Here is a 16,349-nt window from a genome sequence, read left to right as displayed (position 1 = left end):
TGTAAGTCTTTGGAGAAATGTCTATTTAAGTCTTCTGCCCATTTTTTTGATTGGGTTGTTTGGGTTTTTTTGTTGTTGTTTGGTTTTTTTTTGTTGTTAAATTATATGAGCTGTTTGTGTATTTTTGAGATTAAGCCCTTGTCAGTTGCATTGTTTGCAACTATTTTCTCCCATACTGTAGGTTGTCTTTTCATTTTGTTTATGGTTTCCTTTGCTGTGCAAAAGCTTAAGAGTTTGGTTAGGTACCATTTGTTTATTTTTATTTTTATTTCTATTGCCTTGGAGACTGACCTAAGAAAACGTGTATGGTTTATGTCAGAGAATGTTTTGTCTATGTTCACTTCTAGGAATTTTATGGTGTCGTGTCTTACATGTAAGTCTTTAAGCCATTTTGAGTTTATTTTTGTGCATGGTGTGATGGTGTGTTCTAATTTCATTGGTATATATGCTGCTGTCCAACTTTCCAACACTACTTGCTGAAGAGACTTTTTCCCATTTTATATTCTTGTTTCTTTTGTTGAGTATTAATTGACCATAGGTGTCTGGGTTTATTTCTGGGCTCTCTATTCTGTTCCATTCATCCATATGTCTGTTTTTGTACCAGTACTACACTGGTTTGATTATTGTAGTTTTGCAGTATTGTCTGAAGTCTGGGAGAGTTATGGCTCTTACTTTTTTTTCCCTCAGGATTGCTTTGGCAATTCTGGGTCTTTTATGGTATCATTTATATTTTTTGGATTGTTTGTTCTAGTTCTGTGAAAAATGTCATGGATAATTTGATAGGGATCACATTAAATCTGTAGATTGCTTTAGGTGGTATAGCTATTCTAATAGTAATTTTTCTAATCCAAAAGCATGGAATATCTTTCCATTCCTTTGCATATTCTTTAATTTCCTTTATTAATGTTTTATAGTTCTCAGCATATGCATCTTTCACCTCCTTGATCAGGTTTATTCCTAGGTATTTCTGTTTATCCCATATTATTCTGAAGCAAATCGAAGATACCACATAAGATCAAAACTTTAATATGTTTTTATCTCTTCCTTCATTTTGTGAAGGAATCTCTCCAAAACTTTAGAGAAAGGGCCGTAAGTAAATTAAAATTGGAATGAAAGGTAGATAGTTAGATCACGAAAAATCTATAATGCCAAACTTAGTAAGGAGCCACAGAAGTTATTTCAGTAGAGAGACAAAATCTGGTCTGTGCTTTAGAAAAACATCCTTGGTAACTTTTTTCAATGAATAAACAAGTACCCCCAAATGAGAGATAACGAGCTTAAGATATAGCATAATAACAGTTGGAATGAGGAGAATGGTTTAAGTGAGAGAGACCCTGAAGGGGCAGAATTTTTACCACTAATAACTAACAAGTGAGGGGATTGTGCAAGATTCAGTGACCTGGGTACAAGCCTTAGTTATTAGGAGATTGACGGTGACATTAATTTAGACAGCAGATGTGGATAAACAATGTGTATAAAAAAGGATACAAATGAACTTATTTGCAGAACAGAAACAGACACACAGCCTTTGAAAAACTTATGGTTACCATAGGGGACAGGTCAGGGGGTGGGAGGAATGGACTGCGGGTTTGGGATTGGCATATGTACACTCAAGTATATGGACCACTTGGCCAACAGGGACCTGCTGTATAGCGCAAGGAACTCTCCCCAGTATTCTGTGATAACCTGTGTGGGAAAAGAATCAGAGAATGGATATGTGTATATGTATGACTGGGTCACTTTGTTGTATGGCAGAAATTATCACAGCCTTATAAATTAACTATAATAAAACAAACAAAAAAAGACCAATGTATAGCTTAGGGTTCTTTGATTCCAAAGCAGTGGAAATGGACTCTGGCTAAGTTAAGCAAGAAGAGAATTTACTAAAATATGGGGGTACTCCCAGGTCCAAAGGGAAGACTGAAAAGCCAGGCTTAGAACAGTCAGAATGGCCAGTCGGCTGGCCAGGACACTGGTGCAAATGTGAGTAAATGCCAGCTGTCTTCCACCTGTTTTATTCACCGTCCACACTCTGGGGAGGAAGCACTGGATCTCCTTCTTGCCCATTTCCATCCCCTCACCCCTACTTGCTTGTTTATGGGAAGACAGGCAGGCATTGGATTAATGGGCTCTTCAGACTCCATCCAAGAGGAAGGGTTAATTCCACAGAAGCAAATGAGCTTGCTTTTGCCAAAAGTATGTGGAATGGGTGTTCATCCAAAGAGTAACCATTGCCCACTGTGTAATAAACCTGGTTCGGTGCATGTTGAGTGTGTCGTTCATAGACAATGTGAGCAGAACTGTGTAGCAGATAGTTGGAAATGTGGGTCTCAAGTGCAAGAAGATTATTTAGTTTTGCAGACTGGAATGATTTTCCAAGGATGACTGGATTCTTCTTTCCTAGAGATTTTAAGAAAAGGAATAACCCTCTATCTTGGTTTTGACCAAGTAATTTAAAGAAAATCAGCTTTGAAGAGCCTTTCCAGTGCCAAAGATTTTTTTTTTAATGGCAACACCCAAGGCATATGGAGTTTCCAGGATCGGGGAGTGAATCCCAGCCACAGCTGCAACTTATGACACAGCTGCAGCAATGCCAGATCCTTTAGCCCACTGTACCACCAGGCAAGGGATGAAACCCACGCTTCTGCAGCGACCCAAGCCTCTGCAGTGCACCCGCAGCACATGGAAGTTGCCAGGCTAGGGGTCAAACACAGAGCTGTAGCTGCCATAGTCATAGCCACAGCAATGCAGGGATCCAAGCCACATCTGCAACCTACACCACAGCTCATGGCAATGCCGGATCCCTGAGCCACAGAGCAAGTGGTGAGAGTGGACATCTTTGTCTTGTTCCTGATCTCAGCAGGAATTCTTTCAGCTTTTCACCATTGAGAATGATGTTAGCTCTGGGTTTGTCATATATGGCCTTTATTATGTTGAGGTAGGTTCCCTCTATGCACACTTTCTGAAGGGTTTTTTATCAGAAATGGGTATTGGGTTTTGCCAAAGGCTTTTTCTGCATCTATTGAGAGGATCATATGGTTTTTATTCTTCAGTTTGTTAATGTGGTGTATCACACTGATTGATTTGCAGATATCGAAGAATCCTTGCATCCCTGGAGTAAATCCCACTTGATCATGATGTACAATCCTTTTAATGTACTGTTGGATTTGGTTTGCTGTTGAGGATTTTTGCATCTATGTTCATCAGTGAAATGGGCCTGTAATTTTCTTTTTTTGTGGTATCTTTGTCTGGTTTTGGTATCAGGGTAATGGTGGCCTTATAGAATGAGTTTGGGAGTGTTCCTTCCTCTGCAATTTTTTGGAATAGTTTCATAAGGATAGGTGTTAGCTCATCTCTAAATATTTGATAGAATTCACCTGTGAAGCCATCTGGTCCTGGACTTTGTTGGAAGTTTTGGGGGTTTTTTTGTTTGTTGGTTGGTTTTGTCTGTTTGCTTTTTCTAGGGCTGCTCCCCGGCATATGGAGGTTCCCAGGCTGGGGGTCTAATCAGAGCTGTAGCCACTGGCCTACACCACAGCCACAGCAACGCAGGATCCCGAGTCGCATCTGCGACCTACACCACAGCTCACGGCAACACTGGATACTTAACCCACAGAGCAAGTCCAGGGATTGAACCCAAAACCTCATGGTTCCTAGTCGGATTCATTAACCACTGAGCCACGGCGGAAAGTCCAATGTTTGTTGGAAGTTTTTTAACGACAGTTTCAATTTCAGTACTTGCAATTGGTCCATTCATCTTTTCTAGTTTGTCCTGGTTTAGTCTTGGAAGATTGCCCTTTTCTTTCTTTTCTTTTCCTTTTTTTTTTTTTTTTTGCTTTTTAGGGCCACACCCACAGCATATGGAGGTTCCCAGGCTAGGGGTCCAATTGGAGCTACAGCTGCCAGCCACAGCAAGGCCAGATCCGAGCCACATCTGCAACCTATACCATAGCTCATGGCAACACCAGATCCTTAACCCACTGAGTGAGGCCTGCAACCTCATGATTCCTAGTTGGATTTGTTTCCACTGTGCCATGACAGGAACTCCAGATTGTACTTTTCTAAGAATTTGTCCATTTCTTCTAGGTTTACTGTTTTGTTGGCATATAGTTGCATGTAGTAGTCTCTTATGATCCATTGTATTTCTGTGATGTCTGTTGTTACTTCTCCTTTTTCATTTCTGATTTTATTGATTTGAGTCCTCTCTCTTTTTTTCTTGATAAGTCTGGCTAAGAGTTTATGAATTTTGTTGATCTTATCAAAGAACTAGCTTTTAGTTTTATTGCTATCTTTTATGGTTTTCTTTGTTTCTATTTCATTGCTTTCTGCTCTGATCTTTATGATTTCTTTCCTTCTGCTAACTTTAGTCTTGTCTGTTCTTCTCTCTCTAGCTGCTTTAGATGTAAAGTTAGGTTGTTTCTCTTGTTTCCTAAGGTAGGCTTGTATTGCTGTAAACTTGCCTCTTAGAACTGCTTTTGCTGCATCCCATAGGTTTTGGAGTATTATATCCTTGTTGTCATTTGCTTCTAGGTACTTTTTAATTTTCTCTTTGATTTCTTCAGTGATCCATTGGTTGTTTAGTAGCATGTTGTTTAGTCTCCATGTGTTTGTGTTTTTTTTTTCAGTTTTTTTCTTGATTTCCAGTCATATAGCATTGTGGTTGGAAAAGATGCTTGATATGATTTCAATTTTCTTAAAGTTACCAAGTCTTGATTTGTGAGCCAGAATGTGATCAATCCTAGAGAATGTTCCATGTGCACTTGAGAGGAATCTGTATTCTGCTGCTTTTGGATGAATGTCCTATAAATATCTATTAATTCCATCTCATCTAATGCTTCATTCAGGGCTTGTGTTTCCATGTTGATTTTCTGTCTGGATGATCTGTCTATTGCTGCAAGTGGAGTATTAATGTCCCCTACTATTATCATGTTATTTTCAATTTCTCCTTTTAAGACTGTTAGCATCCTTTTACAGCTGTTACCAGTTGCCTTATATATTGAGGTGATCCTATGTTGGGTGCATATATATTTACAATTGTGCATATATATTTATTGGGTGCATATATATTTACAATTGTTATATCTTCTTCTTTGATTGATCATTATGTAATGTCCTTCCTTGTCTCATAATATTCTTTAAGGTCTATTTTGTCTGATATGAGTATTGTTTCTCCAGCTTTCTTTTGATTCCCATTTTCATGGAATATTTTTTCTTCCATCCTCTCACTTTCAATTTGTATGTGTCCCTAGAAGTGAAGTGGGCCTCTTGAAGACGGCATATATCTGGATCTTGTTTTTGTATCCATTCAGCCAGTCTATGTCTTTTGGTTGGGGCATTTAGTCCATTTACATTCAAGGTAATTATGGATATGTATGTTCTTATTGTCATTTTATTAACTGTTTTGGATTTGTTTTTGTTGCACTTTTTTCTTCCCTTCTTCTCTTGTTCTCTCTTCTTGTGGTTTGATGACTACCTTTAGTGTTGTATTCAGATTGATTTTTATTATTTGTGTGTGTATCAATTGTAGATTTTTGGTTTGCAGTACCCTGAGGTTTTGATATAGGAGTCTCTCTCTCTCCACACACACACACACACACACACACACACACACACACACGATTGTTTTAAGTTGTTGTTCTTTTAATTGCAAGTGCATCTCCAGTGTCCTGCATTTACACCCTCCTCTTCTCACAATTTCTGATTTTGGTAGCATATTTGTGAATGGATGATTTCCTACCTTTACTGTATATATGTCTTTACTGGTGAGCCTTGACATTTGTGGTATTTTTGCTTCTAGTTGTGGCCTTTTCTGCCTAGAGATGTTCCTTTAGTATTTGTTGTAAAGCTGTTTTTGTGGTGCTGAATTCTCTTAGCTTCTGCTTGTCCATAAAGCTTTTGATTTCTCCTTCAAATCTCAGTGAGAGTCTTGCTGGGTGAAGTAATCTTGGTTGGTGGTTTTTTTCCTTTTATCACTTTAAGTATATTGTGCCACTCCCTTCTGGCCTGCAGAGTTTCTGCTGAAAAATCTGCCAATAACCTTATCGGGGTTCCCTTGTATGCTATTGGTTTCTTTCCCCTAGCTGCTTTCAATATTTTCTCTTTGTCTTTAATTTTGGTCAGTTTGATTAGTATGTGTCTTGGGGTGTTCCCTCTTGGGCTTATTTTGTATGGTACTCATTGTGCTTCCTGGATTAGAGTGAGTGGTTCCTTTCCCATATTACGGAAGTTTTCGGCTATTATCTCTTCGAATCTTTTTTCTGTCCCTTTCTCTCTCTCTTCTCCTTCTGGCACCCTATCACACAGATGTTTGTGTGTTGTCCCAGAGTTGTCTTAGACTGTCTTCATTTCTTTTCAATCTTTTTCTCTTTACTGTTCCACATCAGTGATTTCTACTAGTCTCCTCCACCCCACTTATTCATTCTTCTGGCTCCTGTATTCTGCTGTTGGTTGCTTCTAATGAATTTTTTATTTTGGTTATTGTATTTTGCATCTCTGCTTGCTTAAGTTTTTAATCTCATATTTCTTTGCTCAATGTTTGCTGTAAATTATCAATCTTTGCCTCCAGTTTATTACCAATGTCTTGCATCATCTTCAGCATTGCCCATCTATCAGCATTGCTGATAATCTCCAGATCACTTAGCTGTTTTTCTGGGGTTTTTTCTTGCTCCCTTATCTGAGTTACAGTTCTCTGCCTTTTTTTTTTTTTTTTTGTCTTCTTAGGGCCACACCCATGGCATATGGAGGTTCCCAGGCTAGGGGTCTAATCAGAGCTGTTGCTGCCGGCCTACACCAGAGCCACAGCAATGCCAGAAACGAACCATGTCTGCAACCTACACCACATCTCATGGCAATGCTGGATCCTTAACCCACTGAGCGAGGCCAGAGATTGAACCCGCAACCTCATGATTCCTAGTTGGATTCGTTTCTACAATGCCACGACAGGAACTCCAGTTCTCTACCTTTTCATATTTTATACGTTTTTGGTATAGTCTCCTTTTTGCAGACAATAGAGTTGCAGCCTCTCTTGCTTCTGATGTCTGCCCCCCCTAGTTGCTAAAGTTGGTATGGGAGCTTGCTGCAGGTTTCCTGATGGGAGGGACTAGTGCCTGCCCACTAGTAGGTGGGGCTGATTCCTATCCCTCTGGTGGGTGGGGCTTTGTCTCTGGGTGAGATTAGAAGCAGCTGTGTTCCTGCCGGTGGCCTTTAGGCAGCCTGTTTACTGATGGGTGGGGCTGTGATCCCACCTGTTTGGCCTGGGGATTCTCACCACTGATATGTGGGGCCAGATTTTCCCAAAATGACCACCTCTAGAAGAACATATGCTCATTCTCAAGAGCTTTGCCTCCAATGTCCTTCCCCTACAACAAGCCACAGTCACCCCCTGTTTTCCCAGGAGATCCTCCAAGAACTGCAGACAGAATTGCCTGTCTGTCCTTCTGTATTAGCTATATGAGTAAATATAAAGTCGCATCAGGTCCAACCCAGATTCCTATGGAGCCTCTGCTTTGCTCTGTGACCCAGTGCACATGAAAGCCTGTGTGCACCTTTCAAGAATGGGGTCTCTGTTTCCCCCATTCCTGTGGAGCTTCTGCACACAAGCCCAACTGGCCTTCAATGCCAGATGCTCCGGGGGCTCTTTCTTCCAAAGTCAGATCCCTAGGTGTGGGGACCTGATGTGGGGCTCAAAACACTCACTCCTGTAGGTGACTCTCTGTGATACAGTTACTTTCCAGTCTGTGGGGCTTCCCACCCGGCAGGTATGGGGTTGCTTATATCATGTAATCGCCCCTCCTACCTCTTGATGTGGCCTTCTCTTTGTCTTCTGGAGTAGGATATCTTTTTGAAAGTTTCCAGTCCATTTGGTTGAAGGTTGTTTAGCTTTTGGTTGTAATTTTGTTGTTTTTATGAGAAAAGGTGAGCTCCAGTCCTTCTGTTCCGCCACCTTAATCCCATCTCTGTGGGTCATATGTTAACTCTATTTTATTTTTTTTTCATGATTTATTTATTTACAGAATAAAATACATATATTTAAACACAATTACATTCACACATATTATTATATCATGGATCTTAAGAAATAGATTAAGTGACTCCATCTGGAGAAGTGGAATGGAAAACATGCTGAGACAAGTAGGAAATTTATTCTATACTTTATCCCATTTTGTATGGCTTTCATCTTTACTATTTAGTATTATCTATTACATTTCAATTTTTCTTTAAATATTAGCATTATATTAAAATTGTGTATATTGTGCAACTAAAATTTATAAAGAAGAAAGCCTTATATACCATTAAATATTTTATACAGCATAATAAAAAGAATAACTTAACTGGTAAGAATAACAAAAATAATACACCCTCTGAAAATAAGTGAAATATAAAATGCATAAATTGGTTAAAAAACAGTGTAACTATATAAGTATGTCCTCACAATTTGTTACATCTTATTGATTCTTCAATATAGGCATTACACCATTCTAGGTGATGTGATAAACAAGACATTATAGACCTTGCATTGTAGCATGGAGAGAAATGGTTATTAATAATACAATTGTAGAACTGTATTATTTAATTGCACAGTTGCATTATTTAATTATAATTATCATAAATTCTTTGATGGAGAGGAAATCAGAATCAGATCTAAGGAGACTTCAGCATTCCAAGAATGATGTCAAATGACCCCCTTCATGGTGGATTATGCACTTATTTACTATGAGATATATTTCTTCTCCAGAGATTCCTTGTTTATCAATTGTAGATTTTTGGTTCTGAAGTTTTGATATGAGTCTATATGTATATGAGGTTGTTTTAAGTTGTTGTTCTCTTAATTGCAAGTTCATATCCAGTGTCCTGCATTTGTACCCACCTCTCTCATGATTTCTGATTTTGGTGGTATAATTGTGCATGGATGATTTCGTATCTTTACTGTATGATTTCGTATCTTTACCTTTACTGGTAAGCGTTAATTCTATTTTAGACTTGAGAAACTACCAGACTGTTTTCCAAAGTGGTTGCACCATTTACATTGCCACAAGCAGTATATTTGAGTTCCAGTTTCTCCACATCCTTGTTAACACTTGTTATTACCTGTCTGTCCTTCTTTATTAGCTATCTGAGTAAATACGAAGTCAAATCTCATTGTGATTCTCATTTGCATTTTCCAGCTAATGAGTTTGAGAATCACTTCATGTGCTGTCCATTTTTATGTCTTTGTTGGAGAAATGTCTGTTCAAATCCTTTGCCCATTTTTAAATTAGATTGTCCTTTTTGTTGTTTAAACTGTTCTTTATGTAATCTAGATAAAAGTCCTTTTAAGATATATGATTTGCAAATATTTTCTCCCATTCTGTTGATTTGTCTTTTCACTCTCTTCTTGGTATTCTTTGAAGCACAGAAGTTTTTAATTTTCATGAAGTCTAATTTATCTATTTTTTTCATCACTTGTGCTTTTGGTGTCATATCCAAGAAACTATTTCCTAATCCAAAGGAAAGCCAAAGTCATAGAAATTTATTACTTTTTTCTTCTAACAGTTTTATAGTTTTAACATCGTTTTATGTCTTTGATTCACTTTAGTTACTTTTTTTCCCTTCTTTGGCTGCACTCACGGCATATGAAAGTTCCAAGGTGGGGGATTAAATCCAAGCAGCATCTGTGACCTATGCCACAGCTGCAGCAATGTTGGACCCTTAACCCACTATTCCACAGCAGGAACTCCCATTTTTGTTAATTTTTGTATGTGGTACAAGATAGGGGTTCAATTTTATTCTTTTTCATATGAATATACAATTGTCCCACAACTGTTTATTGAAAAGATTATTTGTTTTTGCTGAATTGTTTTGATAGCTGTATTAGTCCATCTCAGGCTGCTATAACAGAATATCACGAACTAGATGGCTTAAACAACAGAAATTTATTTATTTATTTATTTATTTTTTGCCATTTCTTGGGCTGCTCCTGTGGCATATGGAGGTTCCCAGGCTAGGGGTTGAATCAGAGCTGTAGCTGCCAGCCTACCCCAGAGCCACAGCCTACACCGAGCCGCGTCTGCAACCTACACCACAGCTCACGGCAACACCGGATCCTTAACCCACTGAGCAAAGGCAGGGATCGAACCAGCAACCTCATGGTTCCTAGTCGGATTCATTAACCACTGCACCACGACGGGAACTCCTATTTTCTCATAAGTTTTGTAGGCTGAAAGTTCAAGATCAAGTTGCTGGCAGGGTTAGTTTCTGCCCAGGCCTCTGTTCCTATCTTGCAGATGGTTTCCTTCTTGCTGTGTCTTCACATGACTTTACCTTTGTTTCTGTATATTCCTGATGTCTCCTCCTCTTCTTAGTAAGGACACTACTCCTACTGAATTAGAGCCTTACCCTCCTGAACTTGCTTAACTTTAATACCTCCTTAAAGGCCCTATCTCCAAATATAGTCACATGGAAGTTAGAGCTTCAGAACTTCACATGCATTTGGGGAGACATGAATCAGTCTAAAATATTTGTCTTAACAATTGATCGTAAATATTAAGGTTTAGTTCTGCAGTCGTTGTTTTTTTTTGTTTGCTCATTTGTTTGTTTTGGCTGCAACCATGGCGTATGGAAATTCCTGGGCCAGGGACTGAATCCAAGCCACAGCTGCAACCTATGCTGCAGCTGCCACAGTGCCTGATACTTTAATGCACTGCATTGAATCTGTGCCTCTGCAATGACCCAAGTCACTGCAGTCAAATTTTTAAGCCACTGTGCTACAGCAGGAACTCTTACTTCTGCACTTTTAATTCTATCCCATCCATTTATATGTCTATCCTGATGCTGGTATAATACTATCTTGATTACTATAGCTTTGTAGTAAGTTTTGAAATTGGTCGATTTTTTTTTTTTTTTTTTTTTTGTCTTTTTGCCATTTCTTGGGCCGCTCCCGTGGCATATGGAGGTTCCCAGGCTAGGGATCCAATTGGAGCTGTAGCCACCAGCCTACACCAGAGCCACAGCAATGCGGGATCCGAGCCATGTCTGCAACCTACACCACAGCTCACAGCAACGCCGGATCGTTAACCCACTGAGCAAGGGCAGGGACCGAACCCACAACCTCATGGTTCCTAGTCGGATTCGTTAACCACTTCGCCACGACAGGAACTCTGGTGAGATGATTTTTTACCTATAGTGATTAATAACTAATAAAATCCCACTGGAAATATCAATACCATGCCTGTGCTGATGCCATAACCACGCCTAAGTAGCTCTCATTGTACGGCACTTGTATTTTGAATAATGTTTACAGTGTGCCTTAGCTTACAGGGCATTTTCATGTCCTTTATGTCCTTTGCTGTTCACCATAAACTTATGGAAAATTTAAGGCTTAGTGTAGTGGAGGCTGCTGAAGCTTACAGAGGCCAAGTCATTTCCAGAAAGTCATACAGAGCCTCTTGGTCCTCAGTGACCTTCTTTTCACTCAGAAATGGCAGGTTGTGATGGGTTCCCTTAAACAGAAGTACTATACTTATAAGGCTTACTTTTTAAATACAAAGATATCTTTATTTTTTCCTCAAACTTTCATGCGTTTAAGAACTATCTGGGGAGTTCCTGTTGTGGCTCAATGAGTTAAGAACCCAAAACGGCACCTGTGAGGACATGGGTTAGGTTTCTGGCCTTGCTCAATGGGTTAAGGATCCTGCATTGCCGCAAGCTGCGGTTTAGGTCACAGATGTGGCTCAGATACGGCATTGCTGTGACTGTGGCATAGGTCTGCAGCTATGGCTCCAATACGACCACTAGCCTGGGAACTTCCATATGCCATAGGCATGGCTGTAAAAAAAAACCAAAAACTATCTGGAGAACTGGTTGAAAACATTCCGGGTGGGGCCTGAGAACTGGCATTTCTAACGAGTTCCCAGAAGATGTTCCTACAGCCCATAGTTTGAGAAGCACTGTTTTAATAGGCATAGTGTTAGGTGTTTGCTTCATGTGGTTATTTCAGACTTGTCAACTCTTTTTTTTCACCTTCAGAATTTGCTTAGATTGTCCAGGAACCAGTTTTCTTGAAATAGTATAGTTTAAAAAATTCCTTCTCACATGACTTCAAATATTGTGATCCATTTACTCAATCATTAAACAAACAAACAAGAACCTTCACTGAATCCCTGCTATGTACTAGTTGTAGAGAATAAAAAACTGAGTAAAAGAATTATCCTTGTTAAGGATTGGACATTGGGGCTGTGGTGTAGGCTGGCAGCTGTAGCTCCGATTTGACCCTGAACCTCCATATGCTGAGAGTGTGGCCCTAAAAAGCAAAAAATGAAAAAAAAAAAAAAAAGATCCTTGAGAAACTTTTCTGGGTGGTAAAGAGTTGAGATACCCCTCTGTATTTAATGGGGACTTAAAATAATTGGAATTCTGGCAATGAAGAGAAGATGTATGAAACACCTAGTACCTTGTTAGCATTTCTTTTCTGCTGTCATCTTTTCCTTTTTTTGTGGGTTATGAAGCTGGCTTTACTTGTTCTTTGAGTTTAAAAAGTTATAACTGCAGGTAGACCAGAAAAAAAGCAATTTTTTTAACCCCTCCAAGCATCTATGACCAACGTAAATAGCAGTACCTCAGCGACATGACACTGTACAGCATCCTATAGAGCTGACCTTAGAGACGTATTTGAACAAGATGTACATACAAAAGTGTTAATCAGGCACTGATATTACAGTTAAGTACGTACATACAAAGGGGACTATAAAGATTAAATGATATATGTTATATATCAAAGCATTCTGGTCAGAGATGCTCTAGTGAGCTCTAAAATGGGAATTATATTTTGTCTGGGGGAAAGACTGGAGAATGAAGAGGTAGGACAAACACTGGTCCTGTGAAGCACCCAGAGCACAAGTCATCGCTGGGTTTCTTTTTCTGTGTTCCTTATCCCAGGCAGAGAGCCAACTTCATTCTCAACCCTGTGCTTAAAGCCTCTCTCTTTCCTTGCAGTGACTGCCATGTGGCATGGGTCTCTGCCCAGGCTCGTAACGAGACAGTAGCAAGGCGGCTATGGGATGTCAGCTGTGACCTGCTGGGCATCCCTATGGATTGACGGGTGATGGCAGTTGGACCAAGAGAAGCCTGCAGCACACTACTCAGTACTCCCTGCCAAAATGATTCTCCTTCAGGATGGCCAAAACCTTGAGCACAAAGACTGCAAACCTTCCATCCTTGCCTGCTTGATGTTGGATAAAAGCCCAGTGTACACTGCCAGACTCATCTAAACGCCTTGCATTTGTCTAGATTTATTTTGTTCCTATTACTGCCAGAGTTACCAGAGATAATGTAGGATAGGTGGACCCTCATATGCCTGCCACCATATGACCGCTTGTATTTTCCCTCTGAAACCTACTACCTAGGAGAGCCTAAGCTATGGCAGGGTTGATTTACAGCACTTTAGATTTGTTTCTGTCCTTCTTGTCCACAATGTAGTTCCTCTCGACCAAACAACCTTCAAAGGGGCCACGCTGCAGCCTCAGCTAAGCTCCAGGAGTCACAGTGGCTTGGCTCAAGAGCAAGATTTCTCCCTTATCTCTTAAGAAAACCATCATGGCACCAACATCTGGAGTCTTGAAAGAAACTCTTAACTGAATCTGGGTTGTGGCATGGCTTCATCTCTGACACCGCTTTTAAGACACTTTCCCATGCCTAGACCACAAAAGAGCTTCCTTTTCTAAGAAGGTAGTAGGGTTTAGGGGATGGTAGGAATTTGGGGGAAGGCAGAGATAAAAATCAAATTGAAACTGTCATTCATTTTTCTATTTCTCAAACCAGCAAGAGGGTAGTGGAAGAAGCAGTTTGCAAAGATATGCCACCTGACTTCAATTACTGAAGGAGGCCTCATTTTTGTGCCTTAGTTTCTCTTAGAGAACCAGAAGACAGGAAAGGCTTTTTGATGATTGTCCCTGAGTGTATCTTTGTGTGTGTTCTTTTATATTTATGCAGTTGGGAGCATTCAAAATAGCCACAAAGGAACAGTATTATACTGGATCCTAGTGCAGGTAAATGATCAGAGACCGATCAAATCAGTGTCATTCAGTCTTTGATACAAATGGGTAGAGCTACAAATAGAAGTGAACTTTGTATCTGCTCAGAACTACCAATCAAGAAGCACATGGGTAGCATGGAAGAAATCCAAAAAAGAATCCTAGAAGATACTGCATGCAAAGGCAATGAAGGGACTAGTTAAGGGTTTGTTTTTCAGTCCCGGGCCAGGGATTGAATCCGAACTACAGCTGTGGCAACACTGGATCCTTTAACCCACTGCGCCTGGCTGGGGATAGAACCTGAGCTTCCACAGCAACCTAAACTACTGCAGTCAGGTTCTTAACCCACTGCGCCACAGCACGAACTTCTTCAACAAAATATTTTAAGGACTGGTGTTGGTAATTACAGTCAATTTAAAAAATCTTTTAGGGCATTTCCTTACATTATCTTGATATTAATGTCTACTGTACTTGCTAGAAATCTACATTTGGAGAACTTTTATCAAAAGGAATGCTGCTGAAGGAAGGCTGAGGAATTGGTAATAGTTCATCCCCTGTTTTGAGTACATACTTCTACTAGAGTTTGTGATTTTCTTGGACTAACATATATTCACTTAGGTGGAGAAAAGAGTGTAGGACCACAGTCTTCTCATATTTGTAAATAATCTTTTGTTGAACTTGTTTTGACCATTAAACTAGACATAGTTATTTTACGGAAAAATTGGGAAACTTTTGATAATAGTGTGGAACTGAATTAATATTTAATGTATATTGAACTGTCAATCACAAATAAAAACTTTTGATTATGTATCATGTTTTTATTTACCAGAATGAAAACTGTCAGCATTAAACAAATTTAATTTGAACCAAAAGAAGAAAATAATTAAAGTTTAATTAGAGTCAAAGGAAGAAAACATTTCATTATTATAGTTATGCAGTCATTTCTCATTCTGAGAATAATTTGTCCCAGAGTCTAGTACAGTACAGTCTCAATTCAAATGCCATTAACTCTGGTTATGCGATAATTTGATTAGTCATTCACCCATTTTCTACTAATCTTTCATGAAGAAAAGATCACTTTTTCCATCCCAGGCTATTTGTTACTTCTTTTTGTACCTGTCCCTTTTATTTATAACACAATGCTATGGGACTTACCACAGTACACTGCCACTGATGACCTCAGACTTTGCTATCTATCTCTATGTTCAATATTAGGAGCTCAACAAAAATTTGTTGAATCAATGATCAATGAATTCGGTCTAATAAAAAACTAGGGTCCAGGAGATAAAAATTACCAAATCATTTACCCCTGGTCAGTCATATATTTTTAACATGTGCGGGCAGTTTTAAGTATTCCAGAATGGGCTCCATAGGCAAACTCATCAGTGAAAATAGGAATTTTCCTCCATTAAATCACGAAAACCCACGAAGTGCAGAAAAAGATCTTGTAATTGTTAACACATTACACTTGAGAGAGAGCTGATAAAAGCCAGGTCTGCCTTCATTATAAATTACCCAAGCGCAGAGAGAAACTTATTCACCAACACTTTCCCAGATCCCACCACAGTGACTACCCTTAAATTGACAAACACCGGCTAAGTGAACGAGTGCACCGCAGCTGCGGCGGCTAGAGGGTGAGTATTTTAGGGGCCACCCTGCCCGAGGGCCACTCCTGAAAGCATATGACTGATCACTTGACTCCCAGTCAAAGTGCTTTACTGCTTGAGAGCAGGCAGGAACCTGACCCAGCTATTTTCCGAAAACTGAAAGCTAACAGTCATAATGTGGACTGAATCAGAGTGGCCAAACATTACCACCAGAGTGAAGACGACGACCACGCGCTACCGATATGTTAGCGTCACGTCCGCGGCCGCGGCGACCACAGGGCCACCGCCCCCAACGATGCGTGACTTCCGAGTAGGGGCGTTTTCCGCGCCGAACTACAGCCCCCAGCATGCACTACAGCCCCTCGACGGAAGGCGGATCCCGAGAGGGAGGGGGCCGTGCCGCCCGGCCTGCGGGTCCCCAAAGTCCCTTCCGCTGTGGCGCTCTCCCCGACGCCGAGCTGGGTATTTCCCGGGTTCCGAGACTGCCGGCTAGCGTCAGATCGCTGCCACCCCCGCAGGAGTCGCCCGGGCAGCGCACGCTGCCAAACTTTCCGTCAGGCTTTGGCGCCTGGCGCGCCGTCAGTGACGCCATGCAGGGGGTGGGCGTTCCGGTTCGGCAGGACCCCGCCGCGGCGCCGGAAGCGCCTCGTCCTGGGAGGTGGTGGCGGCGGTCGCCGTGATGCCTGCGGGGCTGGGCGGCTGACGGTGGCGTAGAAGTGGGCCCCGAGCCCTGAGT

General features: G+C 40.5%; 1 protein-coding gene across 4 annotated transcripts in view; it reads left to right on the top strand.

Moving 5' to 3' along the window:
• RDH11 (retinol dehydrogenase 11 (all-trans/9-cis/11-cis)) overlaps positions 1-14,814 on the top strand; it is a 37,490-nt gene extending 22,676 nt beyond the window's left edge. For all 4 annotated transcript variants that reach the window (XM_001928767.2, XM_005656347.1, XM_021099395.1 and 1 more), the window contains one exon: positions 12,970-14,814. In XM_001928767.2, coding sequence (XP_001928802.1) covers positions 12,970-13,072 — 103 coding nt within the window. In that variant the 3' untranslated portion in view covers positions 13,073-14,814. The remainder of the gene's footprint in view (positions 1-12,969) is intronic.

This window comes from Sus scrofa, chromosome 7 (genome assembly GCF_000003025.6).
Source record: "Sus scrofa isolate TJ Tabasco breed Duroc chromosome 7, Sscrofa11.1, whole genome shotgun sequence".
In the NCBI taxonomy this organism is placed as follows: domain Eukaryota; kingdom Metazoa; phylum Chordata; class Mammalia; order Artiodactyla; family Suidae; genus Sus; species Sus scrofa.
Note: the sequence above shows the minus strand (reverse complement) of the source record. Positions and strands in the feature narration are given on the sequence as shown.